Below are 14757 nucleotides of genomic sequence, written 5' to 3' on the forward strand. Positions count from 1 at the left end.
TACCTTAATTGAGACCTTCTTAAAAAGGAATCTTTGTTTTCTTAGTAAAAAAGAAAGCCTTTATTTTCGCAGTGAAAAAGCGACCGGTGCTAATCCGCAGTCTAAGCGTAATGTAAAACTCGATGTCACTGTTTACCGAAAAAAAAAATTTTTATCGTATACAAGATGCAGACATCGGGGGTGTTAAAAAACGGTCCCTTAAATTTATTAGATTTTTTTTTTCTTTTTTTTTTTTAGGAAGGCTTGTGCATCTCGAAGTGTCTCATTGCGCGCATCTACGGTTGACTGGATATCGTTTGATTAAATGTTTGATCACACGTTGATAGATCCTGGCATTTTTCTTTTCATGCGGCCGAAAAAAATTCTGCGTAGCCGTGTTGATCTTGTTCGTTTTTCGTTTGATTCCTGGAGTATGCACCAAAAAGGCACCATCGAGCACGACCAGACGATAATTTAGAAGACACATCTCGAACATCTATAAATATTAAGTAAATAACAAATTAATTTGAATGTTATTTAATATACTTGTACTTTATACCTGAGCCATCTTGTCCTGCTTGCCTTCCCAGGACATCTCCTCTGTGTAGAGTGGATCGTCACGTGTACCAATAAAGACTGGTTCCCACCTGTGATGTGGATATTCTCTTTTGGTGACGATAAGCGGTCGGATTCTACCTGGGTCTGATCTGACCATCCATCTAGTTAACCCAGGAAATCGCTGGCAATGCGGACAAACAAATCTACGAGGAAGCGTCCATTCGGTTATTCAAATTATCGATTTCGACACAAATGTTTTATTCAATTTTGAGAAAGACATCGGAGAAAGTCAATAATATCAAATTGAGGACAAGTTCTATGGAAATACGTACCTATGGAAATACACCGCCAGGCCAGCTCGGCAGGCGGCGAGTAGCTCGCTTTTCGTGTCTGGCGGCGGTTCATAGGACTCTATCTCGAATACAGGTACGACGAAAACTACGCCATGCTTGGGTGGTCTCTGGTGCACCATCTCCATGAAGCTGGAGGCCAGCCGCGCACTGGGTAACAGCTCGATATCCGATACCAGCACGCGGGATGTATTTGCGACTGTTCTAGCCACGTTCCGAGCGACGTTGACGGGATATGTCATTTGTCTTTTCCGTCTTTCGGTTTCGGCCGGTCGTAACTGAAGATCAGATGCAGCGCAGTCACCCTGGGTACGGCCGATCGCGCTCAGGGCGGGCGGTCGACTGGCCGGAAATACCAGGTGGACGGAAACCTGCGATCGCACCGAATTATTAAATAGAAACATACAATTACATTGAATGTGAATGTTGTATGTACATCGTATTATACAACGAAAAGAAGGCGAGTACGAACGTAAAAGCATGGTACTGTGTCTCCTAAGTAGATACAAACTAAATAAGGAATGATCGAAAGTATAAGGTTTATTTACAGATATATATTTTTAATAAAATGTTATATGAAGCGGCTTTAATTTTATAGAAAAATAGTTATATGTATGATAATAAAAGCGTTGTAATTAATTTTTTCTTTTTTTTTTTTATACAGGTGATCTAAAAGCGCATATCGTGTAGATTTTGGAATTCTCGCGATATTGCCGGAAACATAAAAACTTCGAAGGTCTTCGACAAGGCGCTGGATTGTGCTTGATACACAAGAGATTCGTGATCATGTCGAGGAAGTTGAGAAGACCTTGTACATGGCAGGCTCGCAACGACAGGCTCGATCAAGCTGAGCGACAGCGAGGCCGGCATCGAGGCCTGGCGCGAACACCGCCAGGCTGAGTGGTCCCTCCCACCGTTTGGCCAGCTCCACGATCCCGTAAACCTGATCAGCAGTGGCATGTGTGGAGAGCGTAACTTGGGGCAAACTGTATGTCACTTCAACGGCACCAAGCAACACGAATGGCAGAACCCTGCATGGAGAAAGAGAATTCTCGCTGTCGTAGCGAAACCGCTATCGCATGATACAATTGATGCCCAAACTTGGCCATTAGCAATGTATTACTCGAATTTATTAATTTTATGGTTAAAAAAAAAAAAATTAGAAAAATCTGCCGCGTAAATCCGTTTGTAGAAATTTAAATTTACAGCTAGAATAAATTTAAGTTGATCGTCGAGATAAGCGACAATTTTTCAAACGATTAAAACAATTTTTACCTGTAAGGACTCTTTTCGCCGATTTCTGGACTCCACCTAAGTCTGGATGATGGATAGGACAGAATATCCGGCAAGCCGTGGTACCACCTGCAAGCACTTTCGTTGCGGGGTTGTCGACCCGCCATGTACATGCCCGGCGCGAAGACGGGCAATCCTGATGGACCAGCATCTTGCTGCAAATTCGTATGACTGCCGTCCAACGTTGAGATACCACCGTCATCGCGAAAGAGTACCGTCGTCGTTGGCAATCGAAAGTCGCGGCCAAATAGAAGACGGACGGTTACCAAAAGTGATAACAGCAACATCGGCCATACCAGCAACTTGCGAGCGAGGCTGCGCATCGCTTTCCCGTCTGGTAATGAGAATACATTCGTATTCTAATTAATTCAAGATTAATCTCTCTATGTTTGTCTCATTAATTCATAAATAAATAGAGATCGAAATTTGTAAAACGATCAAGTTCTATAGCTTAATTTAAATTCAATATATTATTTGATACATTTGTAATTGTTTTAGGAGGAAGTTGCTGCCCACAGCGCAACGCTAGAAAGGATCATTTTACATGCCTCGGAATTTGATCGCAGTCATAATTTTAGCAACGTAGAGAGGAATTTTGAGGAGAATACATTTGGCACAAGAGTATAAAGCTAGAATCGACAATTCGGTAACGAAAGAGTTCGTGTTGTCTAAACGCACCTCGGTTGTTCCTCGATCTTCTCGTTGATCGAGAATGATAGAACGATGTTCCATATTACAGGCGTAAGCGGGTCCTCCGAGGAACATCCGCCGTCAAACTGGGCCGACGTGACGTTTTTAGAGATTGTAGCTGCAGTCTACGAGATATTGTGGATCGATGCCGCGCAAACGCGTTGACGAACCACGAAGCAATAACACGCGCGGCTAAAATACACGGCCGTGATTGCAGGTAGAACAGAAGGAATGGCACTACTAATTGCAAATATAAATTTCAATTTGGATTACACCCCGAGTCATTCATTGGTGCTGGAAATGTTTCGACATATATTTTATTATTTTACAAAATGCACATTTTTAACGATCTTTTATTTTAATTTTAATTTAATTTAACTGATTTCTAAAATGTTATATTTTACAGGTTCCAAAGTTTTTATTAACATAAAAAAAAAAAAAATTGTTTATACGAATAAAAGATGTTTCAATAATTACATATTGTGCAATGCATCAATTTAAATTATCGAGGAATATACAAACAGATAACGAGGTCAAATCGATAATTCAATAAGAGAACATTTACCAATGGACTCGGGAAGATACAAGTAGATGACAGTTCTCCTTATATTTGTGTAAACAAGAATTGCGTTAGAAGTGTGTAAGATAAATTTTGGCGTTGTACATATTAATGCTTATCTCAAATTATCGTCAAAGTTGATTATTGCGTATTGCAGGAGTCTGATATAAATTACCATATCGCGTGACAACATATTACAACAGCCCTGCCGTGGTTGCTGCATTCTAGTATCGAACGCGAGTACGAGTTTTATAGGGCACGATCACGCAGGATTCGTCGTGGAAGCATATCTAATTGAAAGTAGGATACGTATGCAATTAGTTATAGATAGAAAGTGGTGATATGGCTATCAGTTAGGGTCGTCGATTTCCAAGGCCACGCTCTAATTTTAGCGATTTTCACAGGAGAATGGATGGATGGATACATATATACATACATACATACGTACACACGTATACGTCACATTTCTTCCGGTCGTGCCACGGTGCAACGTGCCATATGCACCAAGATTTTGCTCTACGAGGCCAGTAGTTCCTGAAGTCTCTGAGATGTCGAGTCGTTGGGCTTATAGTTCTACTTTTATCTCCACTCTTAAATTTTTTATTTTTTTTTACCATTTAATTAATGAGTGGACAAGTTTCGAAATATTATCGGGATTTGTCCACGAGTTTAGATAAGTATATTTAAGTCATGTAATTCAGAATTATTAATAACGTTTGCATTTTAGCCGAAATATAAAATGGCCATATGTATTATCAAGTTAAACATTGCAGCCATAATTTGGTATGTTATGTAGCCAACAACGTGTAGAGATAGCGGCAATATTAATGGAACGTAAAGCATGTTTCCGTGCTATGTTTATCGATCCAAGTTTTATGTATATGCTTATGAATAAGCAAGAAAAATTCCCACGAGGAGTACGTAAATTAAAGTTATGACCGGCGGAAAAGTTCATCAAGATCGAAAGGTCGGATCTAGCTGTGAACGAAGTAACTACTTGTATGATGATTAATGCCTGGCACGGTTGACTGCCTGAAAATCAATGACATGAAATAAACATTATTATTACATACAAAACAAAAGTAAGATTACAATGTAACAGATATGTTGACATACGTTTATTCTGCATAAAATCAAGTTTAACGGAGTTGTACCATCGTAAAAACTCCTCTGAAATATTGAAGAAATCACCGACACTTTGTAAGATGAATCATTCAACAAGTGCTCGGTGATATCATTATTCAGTTTAAAGAATTATCTCGCAGAAGCTATTCACAGTATAGTGACATGAACAAGGTGTGTGTAACGTTCCCAGTGCAACGTCAGTGTTGCGTGAAATATGCACAATCGTGTAATCGACCGAAAGATCGCTAGACACGATCGTCGAGTTTACGGTGGTTATAGCGTGGCTCATCTTGACCTTAGCCGATGGACGTACCCCTTTTTCCGCGGCCACCGGCTATCGGAGGTGTCGCGACACCCCTCAGTGGACTCAGTGACGTGCCGAACGTTGTAACGCTACCACGCGTCCCGGTATCTGTGTCGCGTGTACGTGGACGGTATGCCGTGCCCCCACGATCACCCTTGGGCACCAAGAAGCGGCATCGCGTTTGCAGGAACTTAGTTCACCCACGAGTCAAAACCGCGGCCCTCGTCAAGGATGCCGCACGTCGTCGCATCACTGAATTTCGTATGAGGATGACGGAGCATCACCCAAACGAAGGAGATGACGACGACGACGACGACGACGACGACGTTGTCGTTTGCGGCATTGGTATACATCCATTAAATTTCTTAAAACTATTTTAATTGATAACACTTTCGTATTTGGTAAAATAAAAGTAAAACGTTAAAAATTGAACGCTAATTTTAGACAACGACATAAATATAAATGTACATTATAATTTGTATCTCGCGACATATATTTAGATTTGACATCAAACATTTATATAAATCCCTGATTTATACAGACGTTAAAAGAAAAGTATTAATCGTTATATGATGTAATACAGTATAAGTTATATATTCAAATGAAGATGGTTAACTTTTTCAATAGCACACATGTACCTTGTAAGTTTCAAACGATCGATCAAAGCGTATTTTGCTAATACAGCTATTATTGTAAAGAAGAATAATCGACTTGACATTTTCTTTAGTGATTAAAGAACAATAATTTTTGTATTGATTTCATATCTTGCGTGGCACTTTAATAGAAAAAAAATATTAATAAAAAAGGGGTTTTTTTTTTTTTTACTATTTTAAAATATATTTTGTATATCATAAATTTTATGTTTTTTCTTTGTTAAAAATAGATATTACGGATACGCCGACCACGGTATCTTCAGGGATTTCGCCACGCTTGAAAAATGGCATAATTCGAACTAAAAAGTGGACCAAGTCTGTAACTGTACAAACCGTAGAAGGATTACCGTTGCGATTAAGAGTTTTGCCATCTCTCAGAGATATCGAGGAAGATAATGGAAATTCTTCAGAGAAATTCTCAAGGTTTTGGAAGTATCTGAGATTTCTAGGACGATTATCGTTATCGCAATTCGGTATAAGCTAGTTAAAAATATGTAACGCGTATTTATTAAAAAAAAAAAAAAAAAAATTTTAATTCATTTATAATTTGTCGTAGGTCTTCTGTGGCTACTTGTAATGTGGACGGTAGCAGGCGCGGCGGCGTTTTGTGCCACGGAAGGACCTCGTGAACGCGAACAAGTCGTATCCTTGAAACATATGCAGAAAGATTTAGCGGTTGGTTTGGCAACGGAGCTACGACAATTACGGACAGAGCAGAATCAAGACGTGGAACCACTGTGGAGTGACAAAGTTCGTCAGTATGTCAGCAAACATGAGGAACTCCTCTTGGTAGCTGTCAGTTCTGGTTACGGCGAAGGTGGTAATAGCGGACAATTGTGGACATTTCCCGGTTGTGTACTGTTCGCCATATCGTTAATCACCACATTAGGTATTCCAATTGAGACTAATTATTAATATTTCTTTTACATAATATTCTTTCTTCTTTATATTGCAGCGTATAGCGTTGTCTCTTAATTTCTATTTTAAATAAAGATAAATAAAAAAAAAAATGTTTATAGGTTTTGGAGCACCAGTTCCGCGAACAACTGCTGGTCGCACAGTGGGAGTGATTTTCGCTGCTATTGGCATTCCCGCGCATTTTCTACTTATACTGAATTTTGGTCTCATGGTGGCTTTTCACCTACAAAGATATGCGCTCGCCAGATCAAATGTGCAACTGAGTAACACAGAACCCAGTTATGCTAGACGAATGCCAAGGTGTATCAAAATATTGTCGTTCGTTGGCTCAGGTAAATCTTTTATTACGCGAGTCCGTACTGATTTGTCTTTTTCACTTCTTTCATTAATCATCGTTATTCACTTGTTTTCATTACAAAAGTTAGTTAAAATAAAAAGTAAAGTAAAACAATAATTAAATAATACAAAATAAATAATACAACAATTTTTGGATTTCTATTGTAGTCGCTTATTATATTTTGGGGGTATTGTGCTTCGGTATAGCGCGATCAAGACCGCTTGCGGCAAGTGTATTATTTCCGTTGGACTTCACCGCGGCGGGCGGTCTTTCTACTACCGCTGGTCACGTCCGGATACTATATGGTCTGTATTTGGAAGGTGCTGTCACTATCGCGGCAATAGTGGTAGCTATTTTACGAGTATCAGCAACGCAAAGTCTTACAAATATTGGACTAAAGTACGGCCTATTGACTGAAGCTGCATTCGTTTAATATTTTTTAACATCTCTGTACATATTACTTGTCAATGTCGCGTTTATCGTTATTCTGATATACCATTCTGATATATACTTAATTTATAAGTAAAAAATAATAATGACTCATCCTCGATGTCTTATCTATCTAAAATTACCAAGTATATGATGCATGCAGATATGTACGTTTCTGATAATACATTTTAACTTTGTGAAATAAACTAAATAATAATAATAATAATAATAATAACGTAATAAAAAAATAGATTGCTTTTTTTACGTAATTAAATACTTTTTGTATGATTTATATTAAACAGTTGGTAGTAAATAGTAATTTTATTTCTAGGCTAGATATGCAAATAGATATGTCAAACAGAATTTATTTTACAAATATACATCATCTCGATCAAGAGGGACAGATAACAGCTATATATATCTTCATGTACACTTTATTTAAATAAGATGTAATAAAGACAAATTTGTACGCTACGATACGACTGTACCGCTATACGTTATTTAAGAGGCATCAGGCTGACATCATTTATTCGCTTGTAACGATACTCTTAGTACTTGCTTTGTTTAACTTGACCGAAAGTGAGGATACATAATTTTAGGCCCAAACTCCCATTTGTAATAATACTGGCGCGCGATACGACACATATTTATTAGTAACGTATTAACACGGACAGCATTCTCTAGATTTCTACAGATTGTTTTAAACGCCAAAATGCCCATAATTACATTTGCGGCACTTTCTGTCGTTGTATTCCAGCAGTAGTATCATTTTTGTTATCCTCTGACGTATCTTTGGTATGTATGGATCTATTATTAAAAGATTTGTCCCCTGGATGCTCAGGCTCGGTAGAAGACAATTTGTTTTGATGATTAGGTATCTTCCCTAGCGCTATTCGAATAGATTCCACCAAGTGCAATGGACCTAAATAGCATTCTTTCGAACCTATGGACAAAATTTGCATATATCAGTATTTTTGACATTTTTTATTAAAATATTAAAAAGACGCATTAAATCAATTAATAAGGTTCATAATATATTGTTAAGTGTTTATACTGGCAATTTATATAAAAGTTATAATAAAAAATTTTTATTGAGATTTTTTGCCATAAAATAATTAATCATAAATTTAAAAAAATCTGTTCTTCGAATATCGTTAGTCGGGAATAACAAACTATTAGAAAATTGTATTAATTATTTACAATTTTGTTAATATTCTGATGTACATTCTAGTTAGAATTATTCGTCGTATGTTATTACAAATATATCGTAGACATAAATTTTGTTTTAATTAGTTTTACTTACAATTTAATTATTATCCAAATATAGCTTTTTTAATTTTTCCAAGTAGACCATCATTCTGATCATTTTGGACCTCTTGCCTCGCTTGAGTTTGCACCTTTGGCCCTGTTGTGCCTAGAAAAAACATTGGAGCTACTGATGGAGACTTTATTTGAAAATATATATCTTATGCTGAATTAGTTAGATATTACGTCTCACAAAAAACTTTTACCGTCACAAAAAATTTGGTATATGAGAATTTTTCGTTTCATTTCAAGAGATTTGAATGAAACGCATTTAATATTTTAATATCTTTTATTCAATTAGTTAATAGCAGGTACACAGGGAAAAACTCAAGCGACGCATAAATGAGATACACTGTGATAAACAATAGTTTTGGAGCATCAGAAAATATTCAATATTGCAAATACAAACAAATATACGTTTAAATGGAAAGTGTATTCGAAATAATATATTATTAAAAATGATAGGGTATATTTTATCGTTTGTTCTTACCATCCGTTTTATATGTTACACCGTGTATACTGCCGGGAGTGTTAGTCTCCAGTTCGGCGTATGCTTGAAGCAACGCTTGCTGTTTTTCCGTCAATTGTCTGGGCACTATAATTTTGATAGTCACGTAATGATCACCGTAACCAAGTCCGTCAACCTTTTTCAAACCTTTGCCGTTCAAACGAATTCGCATGTGGGAGGATGTACCCGGCATTATTTGTATAGTCTGATCCTCGTATACACCTTCTACTCGTATTGTACCACCTAATACCGCTTGGGCCAGCGAAATTTCCGCGTCAGTGTGCACGTCAGGCCCATCACGGCGGAAATACCGAGACTTTTCCACACGGAATGTTACAAATATTTCTTTCTTGCCTACTGCCATACGGATCGTTTGACCGTCTTCTACCCCGGCTGGAACCGGCACTGTTATTTTCTTACGTTGTACCTATACAAATGCAGGGATTAATACAGAATAATTAATGCAGGAACTATATAAACAAGATAATAACAATTTTATCAAATAATATATAGATAGAGTCAAGAAATATCGTCACACCGTTTGTCCTCTTGCGTGGCACTCTGTGCAAGGAAACTTGATGTGTATTTTTGAGCCTTGACAGTACCGACAAGTCGAACTCATTACAAAAGGACCAGTAGATATTGTCTCCATTCCTGTACCGTTGCAATAATGACATTTCGCTGGTTTGGTTCCTATTTCACAGCGTGTACCTCCACATTTTGGACAATTATCTATTACATTCACATTGATATCTTTATTCACGCCTCTCGCGGCTTGAGAGAAAGTTAAATTCATTATCACCTGTGTAATGAAAAAAAGTATCACGTACATGTTGCATTAATTACGAAATATACAAGTTATGTTTTTATACCTCTTGAGCTGCTCCAAAGCCATATCTTGTTTCTGTAAAATCTTCAAAATCATTAAAGGCCCCACTTTGAAATCCAGCGTCGCCAAATATTTTTCTAAACAGTTCTTCGGCATTAATGGTAGACCTATATTGCCAATGCTGATTGTAACTCTTGGGTCCCTGACGACCCATTCCCATCCCCATTTGCTCGGAGGTTGCACCCCACGTATCGTATTCCTTTCTCTTAGTATCATCGCTTAATACTTCGTACGCCTCGGAGACTTCTTGAAATTTTTGATTGGCATCTGGATCTCCTTTATTTGTGTCGGGATGATATTTTTTTGCGAGTTGGTAATAAGATTTTTTTATATCTTTTGCCGAAGCGTTCTTAGAAACGCCCAGAATTTCGTAATAGTTACGTTTTAACAATTTATTCGTCAAGTGTATGGCTCTATGTGGTTGCTCTATTCTTCCTACGTCTGAAACGGATGTTGGATACAATTAGATCTTTCCTGTATTAATATTTAAAATTAATGTATAGCTTTAGCTAATCTACGTATTATAAAAAAAAAAAAAAAAAAAAAAAAAATTAATTTCTTTATTATACATCACATAATGTCTATATAAACATATGTATTAATAAACACTAAGATTTCGAAAGAAAAGAGCTCTGGTTTTTTTTAAACAGATTAGTATGTCGTAATATATGTATGTATGAATAAATATAACGTATAACGACGCGTATTAATAGGTTATATCGATACATGGAAAAAATGCTTATGGGCAATGCGTATTAGATATCGGCAAAGATATGACGGATGAAAAGTCATGCAGTCGAGGACGAAAACGTTGACGCAAGAGACGAAAAAGCCATTGACATGCCGGCAAAAATGCCGGGAGCAACGTTTCATGGGGAAACGAGGCATGATGTAATTCACAAGACTCGAGTGCACGAGAGGGTAAATCTTACTTTTTTCGCGATTCCAACCGCCGACAGCTGACACGACGGTAACCATGTGTCGCTGGCACGTGTGACATTGTCGCAAAACGTCGCGCGAGAACTTGTTCAGCTTATTGCTCCCGATCAAATTGATAGTTTTCGGGCGGAAAATTACGGCAAGACCTTTGCTGGTCGCCATGTTGCGTGAGAGACCCATTCACAGCAATGAAACATGAGGTTTGTTCTTTCTATAGGCGCCATGCTGCACGTTGCTAACTTAGGCTACGTTCCGAAACGTCCTCTGAGATAACGTTTCGGAATGTAGCTCTGGATGGGCTGGATGCATCTCATGCCCTCATTAGTATCCGAGAGGATTAAAAAACAAATATATCTGTCGTTGAACAATAAAATATAAATAATATTATGTATTATGGACACAACTGTTTCTTATATATGATTTATTATACTTTCTTACGTGTTGCTATGTATTCGTCATTCGCGTATTACTAATGATTAACAATTAAGATTAAAAAAATATTTTTTATTTAACTTATTGTCTTTTTTTTTTTTTTTTTTTTTTTTTTGTCAATCTAATTATTATTTACAAATATACAAAATATCTCTGTATGATACGCGTTATTGAAGACAATTTAGTCCCAGTACTTAATTTTGCCATCCCATCCAGCAGTAGCGAGTCTAGAAGGCTCGTGAGGATGCCACAAAACGTCAATGCACACACCGTCGTGAGCCTTCCACTTTTTGTATAACTTTGTCGTTTTCCAATCCCATATGTAGCATTTACCGTCCGCATCACCAGACACCAAGTAACTACAATTAAAAAATAGACACATACAGATATATCCTGCACTAGAAACTCGATCATTTATTATAAAAGTAATTAAAGCTTCGAAATTTAATATTGTATATTTTATTATAAAGAACACGCATACTTGTTTTATATAATACCTCATATCTGGCGAGAAGTCTAAACCGCACGCATATCCTGCAACCATGTGCCCTGTGAATGTCTTTTTTCGATTCATTTTGAATCGGTTTAATGCCGAAAATATAACAATTTTATTATCCATGCTTTGGCAAGCAAGCCACTTCTGATTTCGTGACGGGGTCACAGCTGGCATAGAATGCATGGATGGATCAGCTATGTATTTCATATCTACAGGAATATCCCTATATACAAAGAAAAATTTATTTTTAGCAATGTATTAATTTTTTAAAAATAATTTTTTTTATTAAAGTTAATAAATTTTTACCATTCCCAAACCCGGAGACTTTTATCATCGCTAGTTGTGACGAATCGTCTGTTTTCATCGACAAACGTAATGGTATTTACAGCACCTAAATGTCTATCATATTCCTGTGTTATTTCACCAGAACGTATGTCCCACTGTAAAAAAAAAATATTAAATTACTTTCTATTTTTATATTTATTATTACGCATTAAAAAAAAGTATCAAAAATTATTTTTATATATTTGTATCATAAATCTCTTAAACTTTATTAATATTATATTATTTTTTAAAGTGGAATAACACTTCTACTTACGCAAATAATTTTTTTATCGCTAGTACCAGCTACAAAAAGATGCTGTTTATCTGGATCGGGATTAAATTTGGCGCAATATGGAATTTTTCTACTCGTAAAGCGACTGATACAAGCTCCTGTTTCTGTGTCCCAGAGTTTCACATACCGATCATAAGCTGCCGATAAGAACCGCTTACCGTCATTGTCAAAACTTACGTCTCGCACTGCTTGCCTATGTCCATAGTACGTACGAACGCATCTCCTGTCTTTGTATACTTCCCACAACTGTGTTCATAATAAGGCATATTACCATTCGTGATATTTACAAATTTAATCTTATTTATATATAAAACAAAATTAAAATAATTATCATATTGAATACCTTTACGCGACAATCCATGCTACAAGACAGTAATAAATGTGCAGTATGTGGGAACCAACGGATTTGCGAGATGCCTTTGGTGTGTCCTTCCCACGTATGAATTTGCGCTTTTGGTAAAAAACAACGATCAGGTGGTGATTCTGATCTCAAGTTCACACCTACATCTTGTGGCGCATGCAAAAACGAACGTCCTTGATAATCCACACTGTTTTTGACTGCAATACAAAATTGTTAATTTCAAATATAATAAAAATTTTTTTAACTAATGTAACAATAAAAAAAAAATAAAATTACTATGTAATATAGTTTTCTCTTCGAGAGGTTTTTCTTCCGTTTGTTTTCCCCGTTTATTTCGTTTAGCTAAAATTTCTTCTAATTCAGCAGCTTCTTCTTCGCTTGGCTTGATAACTCGTTTTTCGTCAATATAACCACCCCAAGGACCTAAAAAACCTTCTATATCTGATGGATTGTCGTTTCTGTGCCTTTTTCGTTTATCCGAAGCTCTCAAAGCAGTATTTTCAAAAACAGTTTTGTTATCCAATTCTTCTGCCGTTTCTGTTGCACCGATTAAAACTCTGCCTTCATCCACACTGCCATCGATTGTTGGATCAAGTGCATATCCTAAGATTTAAACATTAAATTTATTTTATTGACTGTACCATTTAAAGCAGTATAACCACTATAATTGCTAATATACTTAGAAAGAATAATATTAATTACTTTTTATTTATTACTAGTTGTTACTATATTAAATATATTATATCACATTAAATAAATTTTACATTATGCTTACCATAACTAGCAAATGTTCTCCTTTGATTTTCAAATTGAAATTCATTTACATGTGCACTTTCTACATAACCAGACAGCATATTTTTCACTGCATGCTGCTGCTGCGTTTTAAATGGATTTTCTGGTCCTACCTCAGGTCCAAAAAGTTCCTCATACTTTGGATTATATGCAACTTCCGTCGCAGTTGAGTCTATGTGTTTTATACACAATTCTGTTCCCTAATTAATCGTTATAAATCATTAATTTCCTTCTTATTTAAAAACAAATTTATTTATTACAATTATATTATTATTTATTATGCTACAATATATTACTGTACGTTACTATATTAAAAATATAGAGGTTAAGTGTACGAAAATACTCACAGTGGGTACAACTTCTGGAGCCGAGCAAATTTGAAGATTGGTCGTAAATTTATCCTTACCGGAAAGCATGGACATTCCCTCAACATTTTCCGTTTCGCTACCCTCATCGCTGCTACCGTAATCTTTTAGTGCAAGCATAGTTTACTGTGCCAATATTTATTTGAGCTGCAGCTAAATGTATTGTCTATTTTACACCAATTCTTGTGTACAAACTGTACAAACTCTAGATTCTCTGGAAGAGTTCAATACTCATTACTCTGCACCACTCAATCCTGGTTGACCCTGGTTGATCCTGGTGCCGCGTGCCAGAGCACTTGAGTTTATAGTATGTATACAGCAGAGAGCCCAACTCGGAATCGCGGCCTCCACGCGTAGACAAATGCAGAGGCTCGTCCGTGTGAAGTCAGCGCTTCGGCTGCCGTCGGATAAAGGAAAAGGCCAGAGCTATACACTGTCTGTTCTACTCTTTCGCGGCGTCGCCGGCAGTTGTCGCAGATACGTGAAAGAGTAGGACAGACAATGTATAGCTCTGGCCTTTTTCTATATCCGACGGTAGCCAGTCTGGCTGAGCCAGAGCTCTAGCTTCACACGGACGAGTCTCTGCATTTGTACTAGGCGTGGAGGTCGCGATTCCGAGTTGGGCTCTCTACTGCATACAGGAACAAGATGTGAAAACATTCTCTACCCTTAGCACAAGAATGGAATCAATCACAAGCGTCAAATCACGGACAGAGAAAACATCGAACGCTTGGTCCCGTAGTATTTAAAGGCCATTGCACATGAAATGCATAATATGTATAAGAAAGCTGATTATTGGTCTATTGGCGAATACATAAGAAAATGAACCAATCAGCTTTCTTGGGCATATGCTTATGTA

The 14757-nt window shown here is 37.0% G+C and overlaps 4 protein-coding genes across 8 annotated transcripts; 1 reads left to right on the forward strand and 3 right to left on the reverse strand.

Moving 5' to 3' along the window:
• Nucleotides 1-32: 32 nt before the first annotated feature.
• On the reverse strand, nt 33-2503 carry LOC139105515 (beta-1,4-glucuronyltransferase 1). Its single transcript, XM_070661669.1, has 5 exons — nt 2163-2503; nt 1696-1918; nt 870-1258; nt 539-740; nt 33-475 (listed from the first exon to the last, which is right to left on the reverse strand). Exons 1-5 carry the CDS (start codon nt 2501-2503, stop codon nt 263-265), a joined length of 1368 nt encoding a protein of 455 aa, XP_070517770.1. The 3' UTR covers nt 33-262.
• A 2354-nt stretch (nt 2504-4857) lies between these two features.
• LOC139105514 (uncharacterized) lies at nt 4858-7609 on the forward strand. 3 transcript variants are annotated; one of them, XM_070661666.1, is made up of 6 exons: nt 4858-5203; nt 5742-5984; nt 6068-6400; nt 6531-6761; nt 6934-7071; nt 7527-7609. In XM_070661666.1, exons 1-6 carry the CDS (start codon nt 4858-4860, stop codon nt 7529-7531), a joined length of 1296 nt encoding a protein of 431 aa, XP_070517767.1. In that variant the 3' UTR covers nt 7532-7609. The 3 variants fall into 3 exon arrangements, with proteins under 3 accessions (XP_070517767.1, XP_070517766.1, XP_070517769.1); XM_070661665.1 differs by having other exon boundaries at nt 6934-7609; XM_070661668.1 differs by lacking the exon at nt 6934-7071.
• On the reverse strand, nt 7545-11031 carry LOC139105511 (protein tumorous imaginal discs, mitochondrial). Of its 2 annotated transcripts, XM_070661661.1 has the most exons (6): nt 10830-11031; nt 9881-10338; nt 9547-9810; nt 8991-9435; nt 8499-8609; nt 7999-8138 (listed from the first exon to the last, which is right to left on the reverse strand). In XM_070661661.1, the coding sequence occupies exons 1-5, from the start codon at nt 11014-11016 to the stop codon at nt 8509-8511; spliced, it is 1455 nt and encodes a 484-aa protein (XP_070517762.1). In that variant the 5' UTR covers nt 11017-11031; the 3' UTR covers nt 7999-8138; nt 8499-8508. The 2 variants fall into 2 exon arrangements, with proteins under 2 accessions (XP_070517761.1, XP_070517762.1); XM_070661660.1 differs by lacking the exon at nt 8499-8609 and having other exon boundaries at nt 7545-8138.
• A 209-nt stretch (nt 11032-11240) lies between these two features.
• Nucleotides 11241-14688, reverse strand: LOC139105510 (pre-mRNA-processing factor 17). 2 transcript variants are annotated; one of them, XM_070661658.1, is made up of 9 exons: nt 14566-14688; nt 13881-14172; nt 13517-13733; nt 13018-13344; nt 12724-12938; nt 12363-12626; nt 12071-12204; nt 11766-11987; nt 11241-11627 (listed from the first exon to the last, which is right to left on the reverse strand). In XM_070661658.1, the coding sequence occupies exons 2-9, from the start codon at nt 14016-14018 to the stop codon at nt 11450-11452; spliced, it is 1695 nt and encodes a 564-aa protein (XP_070517759.1). In that variant the 5' UTR covers nt 14019-14172; nt 14566-14688; the 3' UTR covers nt 11241-11449. The 2 variants fall into 2 exon arrangements, with proteins under 2 accessions (XP_070517759.1, XP_070517760.1); XM_070661659.1 differs by having other exon boundaries at nt 13881-14112; nt 14566-14651.
• Between the last annotated feature and the right edge of the window lie 69 nt (nt 14689-14757).

The sequence above is a fragment of the Cardiocondyla obscurior genome, linkage group LG09 (genome assembly GCF_019399895.1).
Source record: "Cardiocondyla obscurior isolate alpha-2009 linkage group LG09, Cobs3.1, whole genome shotgun sequence".
NCBI classification, from domain to species: Eukaryota; Metazoa; Arthropoda; class Insecta; order Hymenoptera; family Formicidae; genus Cardiocondyla; species Cardiocondyla obscurior.

Bases quoted from the DNA above. Each gene is read 5' to 3' on its own strand.
- LOC139105510 (XM_070661658.1), bottom strand. From the start codon at position 14,018: ATGCTTGCACTAAAAGATTACGGTAGCAGCGATGAGGGTAGCGAAACG. The intron at 12,939-13,017 runs GTAATTTTATTT...TTTGTATTGCAG, and splicing joins AGAGAAAACTATATTACATA to TCAAAAACAGTGTGGATTAT. The intron at 12,627-12,723 runs GTATTCAATATG...TTATGAACACAG, and splicing joins GCATGGATTGTCGCGTAAAG to TTGTGGGAAGTATACAAAGA.
- LOC139105514 (XM_070661665.1), top strand. From the start codon at position 4,858: ATGGACGTACCCCTTTTTCCGCGGCCACCGGCTATCGGAGGTGTCGCG. The intron at 5,985-6,067 runs GTATAAGCTAGT...AATTTGTCGTAG, and splicing joins ATTATCGTTATCGCAATTCG to GTCTTCTGTGGCTACTTGTA. The intron at 6,401-6,530 runs GTATTCCAATTG...AAATGTTTATAG, and splicing joins ATCGTTAATCACCACATTAG to GTTTTGGAGCACCAGTTCCG.
- LOC139105511 (XM_070661660.1), bottom strand. From the start codon at position 11,016: ATGGGTCTCTCACGCAACATGGCGACCAGCAAAGGTCTTGCCGTAATT. The intron at 10,339-10,829 runs GTAAGATTTACC...CATCCGTTTCAG, and splicing joins CGGTTGGAATCGCGAAAAAA to ACGTAGGAAGAATAGAGCAA. The intron at 8,139-8,990 runs GTAAGAACAAAC...TTTTGTCCATAG, and splicing joins TGTAACATATAAAACGGATG to GTTCGAAAGAATGCTATTTA.
- LOC139105515 (XM_070661669.1), bottom strand. From the start codon at position 2,503: ATGCGCAGCCTCGCTCGCAAGTTGCTGGTATGGCCGATGTTGCTGTTA. The intron at 741-869 runs GTACGTATTTCC...GCTTCCTCGTAG, and splicing joins CTGGCGGTGTATTTCCATAG to ATTTGTTTGTCCGCATTGCC. The intron at 476-538 runs GTATAAAGTACA...TAATATTTATAG, and splicing joins AGCAGGACAAGATGGCTCAG to ATGTTCGAGATGTGTCTTCT.